Below are 17,183 nucleotides of genomic sequence, written 5' to 3' on the forward strand. Positions count from 1 at the left end.
AAATATTGTTTCTTCGGTCCTACCGGTTGGCGGACAGTCTTCACGAATACGGGCCACTGCGGATATATTCCATCTGCCAAATAGTAGCCCCTACTGTACTGCGTACCGTTGGCTACGAAGCTGATTTCTGGCCCCTCCCCCCGGCACTCCTCGTTGAAGAGAGGCGACGACTGAAGAACATTGATGTCGTTGTTCGAACCTGCCACGCCGAAATACGCATGCCAGATCTTCAGACGGTAGTCCGCAACGGCTTCCAGTATCATCGTTGGATGTTTGCTTTTGAATCCAGTAGTGAACTGGCCTTTCCATGCCACGGGGCAGTTCCTCCACTCCAAATGCATGCAATCGATGCTTCCTAACATTCCTGGGAAGCCGTGCACCGACCCGTGCATATCAAGTAGGCGCTGACACTCATCCGGGTTGGGCTTCCGTAGAAACTCCCCACCGAAAATTTCCCGGATCCCCTTACAGAACTGCCTAAGCACCGTGAGGCTAGTCGTCTCACCCATCTGTAGGTATTCATCGAACATGTCCGCTGGTCCGGCGTAGGCAAGCTGTCGGATTGCAGCGGTGCACTTCTGTTGTGTGGACAGCCCGATCCGGCCAGCCGCATCACGCCGGAGGGTGAAGCACCGGTAACGCTCCGCCAAATTCGTCGCTATATAGCTGAACAGCCGCTGCGACATCCTGAATCTCCGGCAGAATATCTCGGGTGGATAACGAGGGTTATCCACGAAGTAATCATCCATTAAACGTTGGTGAGCACCGACGTGGTCTCGTGGGATTGTCCACCGATGAGTAATGGTGCGAGGGATCGGATCCTCCGCATCCTCTGCCTCCTCCGCCAAACGGGCCGCTACCTCCTGGGCGGCCTGGTGTTGCACCTGTTGAATCAGAGCATTCCAGTTGTCTCTCCACAAATTGTTCATTTCAGTCCCCAAATTGTAGTGAGAGAAATTTGTATAGATGTTGTGTTTGAATGGTGTGAAAATAATGAATGGAGTGAGGTGTATTTATAGGTGAATTGAAGTGTAAAAAAAAAATTAAAAATCGCCCCGAACCGCCGCGGCTAATGTCTGCCGCTATAGGCGCGGCTATAGCCCCCCCCGCCGCGTCCTCGCCCCGCACCCGGCGATTCCTCGTCCGCCGCCCCTCCCCCCAGCCGCCGCGTCCACACCCGCGGCGGACACCCTTCCCACTATAAGGCGCCCCGCTTCCGCCCCAAACGCGGCTATAGCCGCGTCCTCATTATAGTGGACGCTCTAAAGGTCAATTTTGATCCCAACATAAATATGAATTTGAATTTAGTCTAAAATATTCACTTTATAAAAAATAGGTTCATAACAAATGAAAATGTTCTGAACTAGTCTTTTTTTTACGATTCCGTCAAAAAACTAACGGTTAATACTAATTGCACAGTGATATGACCGTTAGTTTTTTTAAGGAACTGTAGAAAAAGGACCACTGCGACAAGGAGTTTGTTTGTCATGGACCTGTTTTTCAAATAGTAAATGTCTTAGACCAAATTCATATTTTGATCATATGTTTAGGACCAAGATTAAACTTTACTTCCATTGCTATATCTTACTTTTCCCCCTCCAAATTTACATAATCAATTCACTGCTAGAGTCTTGAAACATGAACGTAGGTCGATCAAGATTCTTAATTTATCATTTCCACATCCACATGCAAAACACAAGACGATTAGGGAAAATGCATGTAAATTCTTCACACAAATCTAATTGACAACAACAATTCAGTTACAAACATAATTCGGTTTCATATATAATCCAACAAATCACTATCCTTAGATTGGGGAAACAACATGGTAATACAAGTGAAATGATGGGATAGCGCCACGTCTGCCCCTTCTGCTCTCTCATATGCTTGCAAAACAGAAAATGAATATAAGAACAGATAATTTATGTGGTTTGTGCAAAATAAATGAAGTAGGTAGCTAGGAATGATTACCTGTTAACCAAATTGAGAGTCCAGTTATGAAATTCTCATCTCAAAAAGAAGAGTAGTAGCGAACTTTGAAGTGAGACTTCGGTCTTAATTGCATGGCAGAAGCGACAGCTAAGGGATTGCACTCAACTAACTCAATTGCGCATGTTGTGACTATAGAAGAATCATGCCTCCATTTGAGCTGTCGTAATTTGTAGCAATGTCGCATGCTTAGGAGCTTAAGCAATGGCAGACTTCCATGTTGAGCTCTCCATCGCACCAAATCGGTGTCTTCAATTACAAGTGTCTCAAGTTTCAAAAAATGCCCCGATTCTATATCCCACTCTGCACCCCGAAAGGCATAGTGTGTTAACACAAGGTTTGTAAGACTTGGTAGCAGTGAACCAATGTCATTAATGTGCTTCCATGGACACCCTAAGCCACTCAACCGCAATATTGTCACACTTGATGAGAACATTGAAAGTGGGACCAAATACTCATACTTCATATCAGGGTTTAGTATATGGCATGTAAGTAGGTTCAAATTCTTGAGTTCCTCTGAGATATACCCCAAACCACTCAACGGGCGGCCATCATCATCGTCATCATAAGGCTTTAACTCTATCTGAATTTCTAATCCCTCTAAATTAGGGATTTTTTGGAGAATTTCTCTAGTGCAACTCTTTGCACTCGCACTGAAAAGATTCAAGAGATTGCACAAAGTAGCATCAGAGTTAGGGGATGGTAGGTCTCTTCCATAGACCTCTATGTGTTTTAGTTCTTGAATATTCCATATTTCTAATGGCATATATGACAGAGCTCCACGCCTTTTAATGCTTAGATGTGGAAAGATAATCAAGAATTGAAGGTTGATAAGGTTGGATATGGAAATAGGGAGCTCTTTATTGCAAGTTAGGGCAAGGAACTTTAGACAAACTAGTTTAAAAATTTCAGGTGGGATATGGTAAAATCGAACCTGACTCGCTTCTAGTACCCTGAGTAACTTAAAATGCATGGCATGTATTGGCACTGGGTATTGGTGGTAAGGGCCCAAACATAGGAGAGAACGGGCGGTGGATGCACAATCATCTTTGATTGAATCGCACACTTGTTCGAAGGCAAATACGGTGTTGCAATGAGCACACAACCGACGTTGATCTTTCATATCATCATCACAACTATGTAAAACATGCAAAAATTTGATCTTGCTGGCTTCTTTCCTACATAAGTGTTGCCAACAAGAATGCACGCGAAACTCTTTTGTTGAAAACCAAGATTCTTGATTAAATCTTGGATTTGATTCGAATAGAACAAGATGATATCGGCGTGCAAGATTTTCGGAGCAGTAGTACAAAATATCATTCAAAGTTCGTGTTCCAATCGGTTCAAGAAATCCCTCAGCATTCAACATATTGAAGAGATTGGGTAATCTGATATCTCTATATGGAGGGTAAGCTCCCAAATAGAGAAAAAACATTTTTAAGTATTGAGGTAAGTAGTCATAACTTGGGAAAAATACCTTTGATGTTTGGTTATATGCATCCTTGAATACTTCGCTATGTTGCTTTTCAGCTACCTCCATCCAGAATTCCGAGGTCTTATCTTCTTTGGATAGGAGCTCTGCAACTATGACTATCATAAGTGGAAGACCTTCGCATTTTTTTGCAATCTTTTCTCCCAATTTCTCAAGGTGAGGAGGGAAGCCATTTTCACCGAATACCTTCTCACCAAGTAATTTCTTACTTTCTTCTTCATCCAACAATGCTACTCGAAGAATTGAAGATTCTTCAATTATTTGCCTGCTTGTTAGCAAGATTCGGACATTCCCTTCTAGCAAGATATCCATCACCTGTATGTCCCATTTCCATACATCATCTAACACAATGAGCCATTTCTTATCCTTCAATCTCTCTTCCCATATTCCAACTAATTTCTCGGTGTTGCCATCGTCTCCTTGGCTAAGCATTTCGTCGAGACTATTGGGATCCACTTGAGCCAGAATGCAACGTAATGTTTCATTGGACCCACTTTGACCCATGCTCGATTCTCAAAATGTCTCTGAATCATTGGATCATCAAATACTTTCTTAGCAAGAGTTGTCTTTCCAACCCCTGCCATCCCAATAACTGATAACCATTTCTTTTCATCTTCTGCAAGCATGTGATCTCTGGCTTGCTCAAATTCATCATATGATCCAACCATCTCTGAGTTGATTCCACCATAATCAATTCTTGAGGACATAGGTTCACCTTCTTCTTCAGGCATATTCAGCAGCTCAACATCGTATTCCGCCTCCATCGCTGTCACCCTCTCGACAAAGCCATCAACACTCTGTCGCAGACTCTGCAGATCTAAAGAGAAAGACAAGTGATCTCTCTCGCTTTCAAGCTGTGGAAGAATCTGATTATAGAAATTGGATTCGAGTAAATCTTCGAATTCCCATATGACCTCTTTGATTCGGTCATCCAAATCATTCACCTCCGTCCTGATTTTGCTGTAGCCCGTCTCGTCCAATTTAAGCAGAACTTCCTGCAACCGAGCCATGGCATCGTAGGCCGGTTGTAAGATTTGTGGAGATGGAGGAACCAGCGAAATGCGAGATGATTGTAGGATATGCTGAATCGTACTCTTCAGAGAAATCGCTGCACCATCGGCCGCCATCACTTTGTTGAAATATGCTCAACTGTTTTTCAATGTTTGTAACAGATTTTGGTAATGTTCTTGCTAACAAAGTATTAGCAGAATAGCACCAATAATTGTGATTAATGGCCACTAAACTACCATTGGCTGCTTATGCTGATAATTCATTGAAATTTATTATACATTTTGTTTCCCAACAAATTTGTCTAATAGTAGTATAATTTAATTATAACCATACCCATCCATACCTGCTCAAATATTGAGGTCAACATAGGTAATAGAAAATTAATTTAAGCCGGCTGTGAAAATAATATTTTTCAATTGAAAGTGCGGAATATGTCACGGATGAAATGTTTGTTTCATCCTCATCTATTGAACTGGAGTATATTGTAATATTGACACAGAAAAATGAAATTTCAGAAAATAACATCAAGAAAGGGGAATCAAAACAAAGTGAAAAATCATGCATAACGCGGAGATACAATAAAATATAACAAAAACAAAGTTTCAAACATAAGCACAACATTTTAATCAAGAAAGAAATGAATTGATGTGGTTTGTGCAAATTAAATGAAGTAGGACTTCTCATCTCATAAAGAAGAGTGCCAATGAATTGTGAAAAGAGATTCCGGTTATAACTGCTTGGCAGAAGCAACAACTAACGGATTGCACTCAACTAACTCAATTGTAGTTGAGACCATCGAGGGATCACGTGTCCAATTGAGCTGTTGTAATTTGTAGCAATGTCGTAGGCTTACGAAGTTGAGCCTTGGCAAACTCTCCATTGCACCAAATCAGGGTCTTCAATTACAAGTGTTTCAAGTTTCAAAAAAACAGTTAGGAGTCTGTATTCCACTCTGGGCCTCGAAAGGCATAATGGCGCAGTTTGAGAATCCTAAGATTTGGTAGCAATGAACCAATGTCATTTATGTGCTTCCAAGGAGACCCTAACCCACTCAAAACTAACTTTATCAGACTTGATGGAAACATTGACACTGGAATTGTAGGCTCATACTTCATCTCAGGGTACGTTATAGAATATGAAAGTTCGTTCAAATTCTGAAGTTTCTCTGAAATAAAACCCAAGCCAATCAGAGAGTTATTATCATTGTCGTCGTCATAAGGTTTCAACTCCACATCAATTTCCAAGATCTTTAAACTGTGGATTCTTTTGAGAATTTCTCTACTGCAACTCCTTGCACCAACACCACAAAGACTGTAGAGTTTGTCCAAAATGGCATCAGAATTAGGTCTCTTCCAAATACCTCATCTATATGTTGTAGTTCTCGCATGTCCCATATTTCCACCGGCATATATGACAGAGCTCCACGCTTTCTAATGTGCATATGTGGATAGATAATCAGGAATTGAAGGTTGAAAAGGTTGGATATGGAAGCAGGGAGCTCTTTGTTGCAAGTGGGGGCAAGATACTTTAGACAAACAAGTTTCAGAATTCCATGTGGGATATTGTAAAATCGGACTTTAGCAGCAACAAGTACTTTGAGCAACTTGAAATGCATGGCATGTATTGACACCGGATATTGGTGGTGTTGGAAGATATGCAAATATTCACGGAATTAATTACGAGATCAATTACAATGATTCCTCCCCAATTATAGCTAGGGCAAATCAAGCTTGTATCTTACCATATGTAAAAATTCCTCTGCCTATTAAGGCATGTATTATTCCTACCGATCATATACTTGAATGAATATATTCTCCCTATTCAACATGGTATCAGAGCCAAATTACCACAGGCTCAGAATATAATATCATCATCGCCCGAATACCTGTCCCGGCCAGAAGGCGGTAACGGACGAATCAAGACCTGAAATGGCAGACAACGAAGATGTCAAGACTGGCGATCTCAAGTTGAAAGCAAGTAAGAATGTAACAGTTGCATTCAAACTAAATGGAAGAAACTATGCTCTATGGGCCCGACTGATGCGGGTAGCCATCGGAAGCCGGAGAGCACTACGGCATATCACCGGAGTGCCGGAACCCCCGAAGCCAACAGATAAGGAGTATCTGGAGTGGGAGGAGACCGATTTGGTGGTCTTCTCATGGATCGTCGACAACATGGAGATCGAGATTGTGGCGGACTTCGCACACCACCAAAGCGCGAAGGCCATCTGGGATAGCCTGGCCGTGACGTACCAGAGTACGTCGGATTCTTACCTGATATATGACTTGGAGGACAAGGTCAGCCGGATTGTCCAAGGGGACATGGACCTGGAGACGTACTGGAGGACGCTACACGGGGTTTGGATCGAAATTGATCGATGCCAAACAAAAACGATTACCTGCTGCGATAAGGGAATCTGTGAGTATAGAGAAATTACAAACCAGAAAAGATTGTACAAGTTCCTGGCGGGATTGAACTCCCAATTCGAAGGGACTCGACGAGACATTCTCAAGGAGAGTCCAACCCCTCCAGTGGACGTCGCGTATGGCTGGATCAAGCGGGAAGCCGTTCGGCTTAAAATTATGCAATCGGTGAACCCCGACACAACCACAGCAGCTAACGGGGTGGGGCTCGGATTTGGAGCCCGACAGACCAGATTCCAGACGCAACCAACCCACCTAGCGCCGACCCGCTCCAGCCAACCGCTCACAGCCACCAATAGCTGCCGCGGAGCCACCAAGCCAGATAAGACGAAATTGTGGTGTTCAAACTGCGGGATGAACAAACATACCCGTGAGAACTGCTTCAAATTGATCGGATTCCCGGAGTGGTGGGACGAAAGCCAACGGGGAAAGGCGAAATTGGCTATAGGGATGGAAGAAACCGGTGGGACAGAGAGCACCACTCGCGGACAAAGCACTGACGGCGTCACTCCACGCGGCGGCGGCGATAAGCGAGCGGAGGGGGTCGGTCAGGCGGCTTTCGCCGGACGAGTCGGGGGAGTGGAGAGAGGCGCCGGCGAATGAGGTAATGGGCTAGGGTTTCTAAAACCTAGCCCATATCATGTTGATTTTAATTTTGGTCCTCATAATTTAAAAAAATTGCAGTTGGAACCCCGAGTTATGCATTCTGACCCCAAACCTTTGGATAATTCGAAACAGAACCCCATTAAACCCCATGTTATGCATCCTGCCCCCCGAACTTTAGCTAAATTGAAAAAGGACCCCATGGTGTGTGATGACTTGTATGTGAGCCCCAATAGTTTTGATATTTTGCATGATCTGCCTATTGCATGTGCGGTACAACATAAGTCTAGGAAAAAGGATAATCGGTGGATTTTTTACTGCGGGGCGACAGATACTATGACCCATGATAGACAGGATTTTGTGGAATTTTGTGGGACTATGAAAAGCCAAATACAGACTGCCGATGGGGAACTTACTTCAGTAGAGGGGAGTGGAACAATTGAAATGACTCCAACGTTGACACTATCAAATTGTCTTTATGTTCCCAAGCTGTCTCATAAATTGATGTCAATTAGTCATGTCACGAAGGAATTGAATTGTACACTATTGATGCATCCCAATTTCTGTGTTTTACAGGATATCAGGACGAGGAGGATAATTGGGCGTGGCACTGAGCGTCAAGGCCTCTACTATGTCGACGAGATGGCTCACCAAGGCAGTGCCGCGATGTTGGCTCACGGATCTACTACTCGAGACGCTTGGTTGTTGCACAGACGTCTAGGTCATCCATCTCTTGGTTATCTTAAACTTCTTTACCCGAATTTTTTGCATATTAAGGATTTTGATTGTGAGTCGTGTGTTTTGGCGAAAAGCCACAGACAATCGTTTAAATCTACTGAAACTCGTGTTAAGAGTCTTTTTTCACTTGTGCATGCTGATGTTTGGGGTCCCGCGCCCGTTACTGGGGATCATGGTTTTCGATATTTCGTATTATTTGTGGATGATTGCTCAAGGATGACTTGGGTGTATTTTTTGAAAAACAAATCTGAAGTCTTTGAAAAATTTGTTCTCTTTTACAAACTAATCCAAACTCAATTTCAGACCACGATAAAAATTCTTAGGTCCGACAATGGGAGGGAGTTCGTTAACAAAGACATGTCAAATTTTTTCACAGACAACGGGTTAGTTCATCAAACCTCATGCCCCTATACCCCCGAACAAAACGGAGTAGCCGAAAGAAAAAATAGGATCATTTTGGAAATTACACGTGCGTTGTTTTTTGACTCAAAAGTCCCGAAATTTCTATGGCCTGAAGCTGTTGCTACGTCCGTTTATTTAGTAAACCGACTCCCTACGAAAATCTTAAACATGAAAACCCCGTTGAACCTCTTGTCTTCCCTAGCCGATGTGCCTGAACCTCTTACCCTACCCCTTAAAATCTTTGGATGCTCGGTATATGTCCATGTTCCTAAACACGAACGAACAAAGTTTTCCGCATGCGCCATAAAATGTGTTTTTTAGGGTACGGAATAAATCAAAAGGGATATAGGTGTTATGACCCATCGTCTAGGAAGATTATAACGACAATGAACTGCAACTTCTTAGAATGCGAATACTTCTACACCAATCTTAGTGGTCAGGGGGAGAGTAGATTGATTGATAGGACAAGTGGACCCCTAAATTGGTTTGTGCCACCACCAAGCGACTCTGTGGCGGAACCAACAGAGTCAACTAGCACTGCCGCCGAGCCTGTTTTGTCACCAGAAGAGCCTCCTCAGTCACCCACATCTGAACATCCTCCTCCAGTGATGTCCGAGGTAAACACTGAAACCAATGTCAATAGTACAATTATTCCTAATGATGCTGGTGTAGAACCCACGGAGAATGCTGCAATTGATGGGGACACAGGACAGTACATTCTTCCAGAAAGGAGTACAAGGGGTGTTCCACCTAAACGATACAGTCCCGAGCGTATATCAAAGAAGAGCAGATATTCAGTGGGCAACTTCGCGACGGCAAATCTGACCAAGATGGCTAAGGCTTTTATGACTGCCTTATACGAAGAAGAAGAACTTCCCCGGACAGCAGAGGAGGCGATAAAGATCCCACATTGGAAGGAAGCAATGATCGTGGAAATGAAGGCACTAATGAAGAATAAGACATGGGAAATCTGTAAAAGGCCGGAAGGATCTAGGCCAGTGGGGTGCCGCTGGGTCTTTACGATCAAGAGGAAACCAGATGGATCGGTTGATCGCTACAAAGCGAGACTGGTGGCTAATGGATATACACAAACCTATGGAGTGGATTATGCCGAGACCTTCTCACCAGTAGCAAAGATGAACACGATCCGCGTGTTGTTCTCTATTGCAGCAACAAAAAACTGGCCACTACATCAGTTCGATGTGACCAATGCGTTCTTGCATGGAGAGCTAACACAACCGATCTATATGGAAGCTCCACCAGGGTTCGATGAGGAGTTCAGAAGGGGAGAAGTGTGCAAACTCAAGAAGACACTTTATGGATTGAAGCGCGTGGTTTGGAAGATTTACAGAAGTGATGAAGAAATATGGGTACGAACAAAGTAACTCTGATCATACGTTGTTCATAAAAAGGAGGGAAGAGAAGATCACCTGTCTGATTATTTATGTGGACGATATGATTCTTACTGGGGATGATGAGGACGAGATCAAACAGTTGAGGGAGAACCTATTCACCGAGTTTGAGATGAAGGACCTGGGCCTACTAAAGTACTTTCTGGGCATTGAAGTGATGAGATCCGCCAAGGGAATATTTATCAACCAGCGGAAGTATGTCCTTGACCTCTTAGCTGAGACAGGAATGCTCGACTGCAAGCCTGCAGAGACCCCGATGATGCAGAACCACGGTCTACGACTGACCGAAGGAGCTGAACTCACACATCAAACAAGATATCAGCGACTGGTGGGTAAGCTCATCTATCTCTCTCACACGAGACCCGACATTGCAAACGCCGTGGGAATAGTCAGTCAGTTCATGCACAAACCTCAAGTTGATCACTGGGAAGCAGTCTTGAGAATTGTGCGCTATTTGAAGGGAACACCAGGGCACGGGATTCTGTTTGAGAATCACGGGAACTTGGAAGTACACGGGTTCACGGATGCAGATTGGGCAGGAAATCCAAATGATCGGAAATCAACTGCCGGATATTTTACCTTCGTTGGAGGTAATCTGGTGACATGGAGAAGCAAAAAACAGAAGGTGGTAGCTCTATCAAGTGCAGAAGCAGAATTTCGTGGAATCAAAAGTGGGATAACAGAGATATTGTGGCTAAAGAAATTACTGACAGAACTCGGCTTGATGTCAAAAGAGCCGTGTAAATTGTTTTGTGACAATAAAGCAGCTATCAGTATATCTGAAAATCCGGTGCAGCACGATCGAACGAAGCATGTTGAAGTGGATCGACATTTCATCAAGGAGAACATAGAGGGAAGAGTGATAGATCTCCCGTATGTCCAGTCAAAGGATCAGCTAGCCGATATCCTCACAAAGGCTGTGGATGCAAGAAGCTTTAATGAAGTATTGGGCAAGTTAAGAATGGGAAATCTCCTTGCTTAACTTGAGGGGGAGTGTTGGAAGATATGCAAATATTCACGGAATTAATTACGAGATCAATTACAATGATTCCTCCCCAATTATAGCTAGGGCAAATCAAGCTTGTATCTTACCATATGTAAAAATTCCTCTGCCTATTAAGGCATGTATTATTCCTACCGATCATATACTTGAATGAATATATTCTCCCTATTCAACAGGTGGTAATGACCATAACAAAGGAGGGAGCAAGCAATGGATGCGCAATCACTTTTTATCAAATCATATACTTGCTTGAATGCAAATAAAGTATTGCAATGGGCACACAACCGGCGTTGGTCATTCATAACATCATAACAACTATGTAAAACATGCAAGAATTTTATCTTACTAGCTTCTTTCCTACACAAGTGCTGCCAACAAGAATGCACGCGAAACTCTTTCTTTGAAACCATGATTTTCGAATTGGATCAAATAGAACAAGATGATACCATCGAGCAAGCTTTATCAAGCAGTTAATCATATAATGTTCAAAGTTAGTTTTCCAATCGGTTCAACAAATCCCTCAGCACTTAACTGACGATATAGGCTGTGTATTTCGATATCACTATACGGAGGAAAAGCGCCCATATAGAGAAAAGACATTTTCAAATTCTAAGGTAAATACTCATAGCTTGGGGAAAGTACCTTTGATATTTGATTATATGCATCCACAAAGACTGAATTATGTTGTTTGTCGGCTACCTCAGTCCAGAATTGTGGAGTCTTCTATTCTTTGGAAAGGAGCCCTGCCACTGTGACTATCATAAGTGGAAGACCTTCGCATTTTTTCACAATCTTTTTTCCCAATTTCTCAAGGTAGGGAGCACCAAACACCTCCTGACAAAGTAATTTCTTACTTTCTTCGTTCAACAAGCGTAGTTTTAGAAATGAAGATTTTCTAAATCCCAGCCTGCTTGTAAGCAAGATTCGGATGGCAAGTTATCCATAACTCGTGTGTCCGTGATACGAACCTCTAGTATTATTATTTAGTTTAGATATTATAGGGATTTAGCAGATCTTTTTCTATATCTTTGTTTTCTTGTTCATTAAGTCAGTAGCATTATAAATAGGATAGACTGTTATCTTTTTTATTCATTTAATCAATTAATAAAATCATTATCGTTTGCCCACTTGTGGAGTATCAAACATCCAAAATTATCTATCGTTGCCGACAAGATTCATTCTTGCGCCCAGCTCTATCTCCGGAGATCACCGCCGACCCAAGACTTGGGCGCCGGATTAATCAACGGATTTAAACTCTCAATGCTGCCGACGGAGACTCCTCCGCGCCAGCCCTATCGTTTGTCCGCCGACCCTTAAACGAGGGCGCCAGAATTGTGGAGTTATAGTTGTGAATTCGGACGGAATTCACACGTTAGGAGCAGGAGGCTCTTAACAACTGGTGCTTTCATTGAGAGCTGACCCTCCCACCATCTCGAACCGAAGCTACACCGCTGCCCGACGGAAAATATTCCGCGCACATCAACTGCTTTGGTTGTCGAGCCCCGCCTGTCCGCCGAGCTAAAGCCGCAGGACAACACTACTTCTGCAACGTCCGACGGGAAGGATTCCCGCATGCCGCGTCGAAGTCAGATGATCTTCATCCACCACAGCCACGCCTCAGTCCGTCAACATGTCATACGACTACGCCGGCTATCGCCGTCGTCAATACGACTTCCCTCAGGCCACACAGCCATTCCGTCCCTACCAGCCGGCCCATCCTCGCCGTGTAACCAGTTGGGACCCTCCGAGCAGCCGGGTGGAAGTACTCCGTCCACCGTCGTGGCCTGATCCAGAATCACCCTACGTCTCACACCACTTGGATCCACCTGATCGTCGCCCACGGCCGAGATACCAGTCCATCGGGTACCGCAATCGCGAGCAAGACGCTTTGCCCCGACACCGCGGTGGCTACGTCGAGAGGGGTGGCCACCTATCTGATCGCGGAGATCATCAGACCCAATTAGGGTTTGATCGCAACCCGACAACCGCAACGCAGCGGCACCGCCCAACGTGCTGGGACCCACCGGCGCAACAGCAGGACCGCGGCTACCCGACCGTTGACCGGCCCCGACGCTCGGAGACGTGCTGGGACCGACCTTCGCCCTCGGGAGGAGGTGAGAACGCGAGTCTAGCCCGCCTCCCACCAGCCCCGCTACTCCACCGAAAAGCCAACGCGGGACCTGTACAGTCAGCCCGCACGTGTGACCAGTCAAACTCCGGAGCAGCCACGCCTGCCGCTAATACGGGTCTCCCAGGCGGAGAAGTCAGAACGGTCCAGGTTGGGTCTCTGCTGGCACTGTCCCGGGAAATGGGTGATGGGACATGTGTGTAAACAACGCATTCTCTGTTATGCGGATGATGGGGAGGAGTTTGAGGAGAACATTCAAGATGAGAATTTAGCCGAAGAGAAAACTGATAATACTCCCACGATAGTATTCGGTGATGATGTTCCCAATGACATTACCGATGTTCACAATGATGGCGCTCCTCTTGATGTTCCAAACAACGAGTCCCCTGGAGAGTTCGTCAAGAACAAAGGGATTGTCAAGAACGACAATGAGCCACCGCAAGCGCTCGTTGGGGTATATGATGAGAAGATTGGTGAAAAGGAGGAGACATTGCTAGAAGATAAAGAGGAGGATGGTTCTATTGGTGAAGTGGAGAAGATAATCGCCTCACTCAATGTTGTTCAAGTGTCATCCAAAAATGTTGTTGGAAATTGTTGGGGCAAGGAAGGAGATGGTGCTTACACCGATTTACCCGTAATTGCTTGTGTCTATGTGGATTTGAATGTCGGTGATGTTCCATGTATGAATCATCGATCAACATCGCTCGACAAAGATGCAAGGTTGATCCCTCTGAGTAATGACATGCCATGCTTGGGCATTCTGGGAAGCGTGGACAAGTTTTTCGATTTGGCAAGGAATTTTTCCGACAAAGTTGGGTCTCCTTTATTGATTTTTTATGGAAGTGAAGAAGGGAGACTTTCATCTGTTCGGTGTGTGTTTGATCCAGGAGGAGTTGCCTCGCCGAAGCTTCTGCTTTCAACTCTCCTTTTTGCTTCGTGGTTCCCACCTTGAGGACAAGGTGGATTTTAACCGTGGGGGAGTTGATACGAACCTCTAGTATTATTATTTAGTTTAGATATTATAGGGATTTAGCATATCTTTTTCTATATCTTTGTTTTCTTGTTCATTAAGTCAGTAGCATTATAAATAGGATAGACTGTTATCTTTTTTATTCATTCAATCAATTAATAAAATCATTATCGTTTGCCCACTTGTGGAGTATCAAGCATCCAAAATTATCTATCGCTGACGACAAGATTCATTCTTGCGCCCAGCTCTATCTCCGGAGATCACCGCCGACCCAAGACTTGGGCGCCGGATTTATCAACGGATTTAAACTCTCAACGCTGCCGACGGAGACTCCTCCGCGCCAGCCCTATCGTTTGTCCGCCGACCCTTAAACGAGGGCGCCGGAATTGTGGTGTTATAGTTGTGAATTCGGACGGAATTCACACGTTAGGAGCAGGAGGCTCTTAACAGTCCGCTTCCCATACATCATCCAACACAATAAGACATTTCTTATCCCTCAATCTCTCTTCCAAGAGTCCAACTAATTTCTCACAGTCATCGTCGCCATTGTCTCCTTGGGTAAGCAGTTGGTCGCAAGTGTTGGGATCCACTTGAGCTAGAATACATCGTAATATTTCACCGAATCCACATTTTCTGCCCACTTAGACCCATGCTCGTAGATCAAAATGTCTTTGAATGGATGGATCGTCAAATACTCTCTTAACAAACGTTGTCTTTCCAACCCCTGCCATCCCAATCACTGACAACCAATTATAACCCTCCCATTTTTTTTCAGCCCTCTCATTTTTTTTTCACGCGATTTCGGTAAAAAGGAAAGCTAGTTTTCTAAATTTTTTAATTTATTTTGCAATTATTAAAAATGGCAACTCTATATTTTAGATTAAAAATTTTATTTATAAGTAGGCATGTTGAGGGAATTTTTTTTTTTTACTCTTCTTTTTTGGAATAAAATTGGGTTCATTTGAAAAGCGCATTTAATAACGGGCCGAAAATACTTTTTATCACCAGTTATCAGCCCAAGTCATTTTTAGGCCTATATTGACAAAAAACTGTAAGTAAGCCCATTATACTACATTCATTTACGAATGTCGTGTTTTGTAGTATTAGTTGCCACCAAAATTAGTTTCTATAGTCAATTTTTATAATCACCCTAGCAATTTGTTAAGCCAGAAATTCAACACGCCCCATATTAATTCAACATGATACAAATACAAGCTGACAATCATGCATAGTTGCAGAAAGATCATACATAATTCTTGAAATAGGAAAAATGCATGTAATGTTTTCACACAAAAATCAAACCGACAACAGTTTCGGTAACAAACTTAATTCAGCATCATGCTTCATAATCCTTAACCAAATTTAGCAAATCAATGTCCTTAGATTTAAGAAACTGTTGGGAATATTGTAGCCTTTACACGGGTAAACTCTTGCTATTACAAAAGAACAAAAAACTAGAAGGTAAATAAAACAAAGTAAATACAATAAAATAAACAAGATGCAAACTATAGTCATCTTCAAGTCCAGTCGAGGTATCCCTCTCTCCGCAAGACGAGATACGCCCCGGCTAGTGCTCACGGATTGACGCAACGTCCCCAAAGATGAAATGACTTTCCTCCTACCGAGTTGAAGCACCTCAAACTCGTAGGCACCGGCGAACTTGAATTGGAGGCGAGAACCGAGCAATGCAATGCTCCTAAAATGCACACTCGAATGCTTGAGAGCTAGAGAGAAGAGAGAATGATTTGTTGGTGTGTCCTTCCTCTCTACAACTCTATGCTTTATATAGGCACAAAAGAGCACATGGAAAGTCTTGATAATAATTCACCATTAAGTAAACCATTATGCAAAAGGTGGTTACAAGAGATGGAAAGCCAAAGAATTGACCACATCAAAAATTTCCTCATGTTACACGTTTCTTACAGAAACAACATGGTAACACAGTTGAAATGAGTCTGACCCTTTTTGCTCTCTCATTTACCTGAAAAACAAATGATAATGAAATATAAAATATTATTATGCATAAATATTCAAACAAGTATGTGATTTAAACAACTGTCACATTCCTTAAGTCTATGGTTTATAAGCCTAAATAGTAAATAAATCTTCCTAGCAACCCAAAAAAAATAATTATATATTAACATTTTTAATACATTGCATTGACGAGTTAGCAACTTAAGAAAGTTAGCAATTGATCACACAAGTATGTGATTTAAACAACTGTCACATTCCTTAAGTCTATGGTTTATAAGCCTAAATAGTAAATAAATCTTCCTAGCAACCCACAAAAAATAATTATATATTAACATTTTTAATACATTGCATTGACGAGTTAGCAGCTTAAGAAAGTTAGCAATTGATCACACGTAGCATATATGAAAAAGATATGCAAATCCCTAAAATATCTAAACTAAATAGAGGCTCATATCCGTATATCATAAGCACAAACATCTTAGTTTAGAAAGAAATGAATTAATTAGATGATATATATAGGAAGACGAACCTGTAAATCCAGCTGAAACTCTTGCTACGACTTCTCATCTAAGGTAAGAAGTGAGCAAATCAACTTTAAAGCCAGCACTATCGGGGCGTATCTCGTCTTGCGGAAAGAGGTCTCCTCGACTCGACTTACTACTGCATTTACTGTTTATTGTTTCGAATTCTTCATTGTAATTTCGTTTCAGTTTTTTCCATTTTGTATTCCTTCTTTTGGGTTGTATTACGCTCGATTTATCTCTTGTAATTCAGAAAATCAACAATAATTGATGTCCACATAATAAGAATAACAATATCAACTGCTGTTTATTGAAGATACTTTTTTAAATGTTAAATAACTCGCATGTTGAAATTTGAAAATACTACTTTCCAATTTTATTTAGTATTTACAATTAATTAGTTCTCGAAAATGGCAACTGTATTAGGGGTGGGTAGGTACGGTATACCTTACCGAAACCACCATACCGTATACCTTACCGTAAATTCGGTATGCGAAAAAATCATACCTTTATCGTA

The 17,183-nt window shown here is 42.8% G+C and overlaps 1 protein-coding gene across 1 annotated transcript; it reads right to left on the minus strand.

The window, feature by feature from the left end:
* Window positions 1–2,011: 2,011 nt before the first annotated feature.
* LOC121762175 (putative late blight resistance protein homolog R1B-13) lies at window positions 2,012–4,608 on the minus strand. Its single transcript, XM_042157976.1, has 4 exons — window positions 3,892–4,608; window positions 3,467–3,796; window positions 2,942–3,105; window positions 2,012–2,642 (listed from the first exon to the last, which is right to left on the minus strand). The coding sequence occupies exons 1-4, from the start codon at window positions 4,606–4,608 to the stop codon at window positions 2,012–2,014; spliced, it is 1,842 nt and encodes a 613-aa protein (XP_042013910.1).
* Between the last annotated feature and the right edge of the window lie 12,575 nt (window positions 4,609–17,183).

Source organism: Salvia splendens, chromosome 13 (genome assembly GCF_004379255.2).
Source record: "Salvia splendens isolate huo1 chromosome 13, SspV2, whole genome shotgun sequence".
In the NCBI taxonomy this organism is placed as follows: domain Eukaryota; kingdom Viridiplantae; phylum Streptophyta; class Magnoliopsida; order Lamiales; family Lamiaceae; genus Salvia; species Salvia splendens.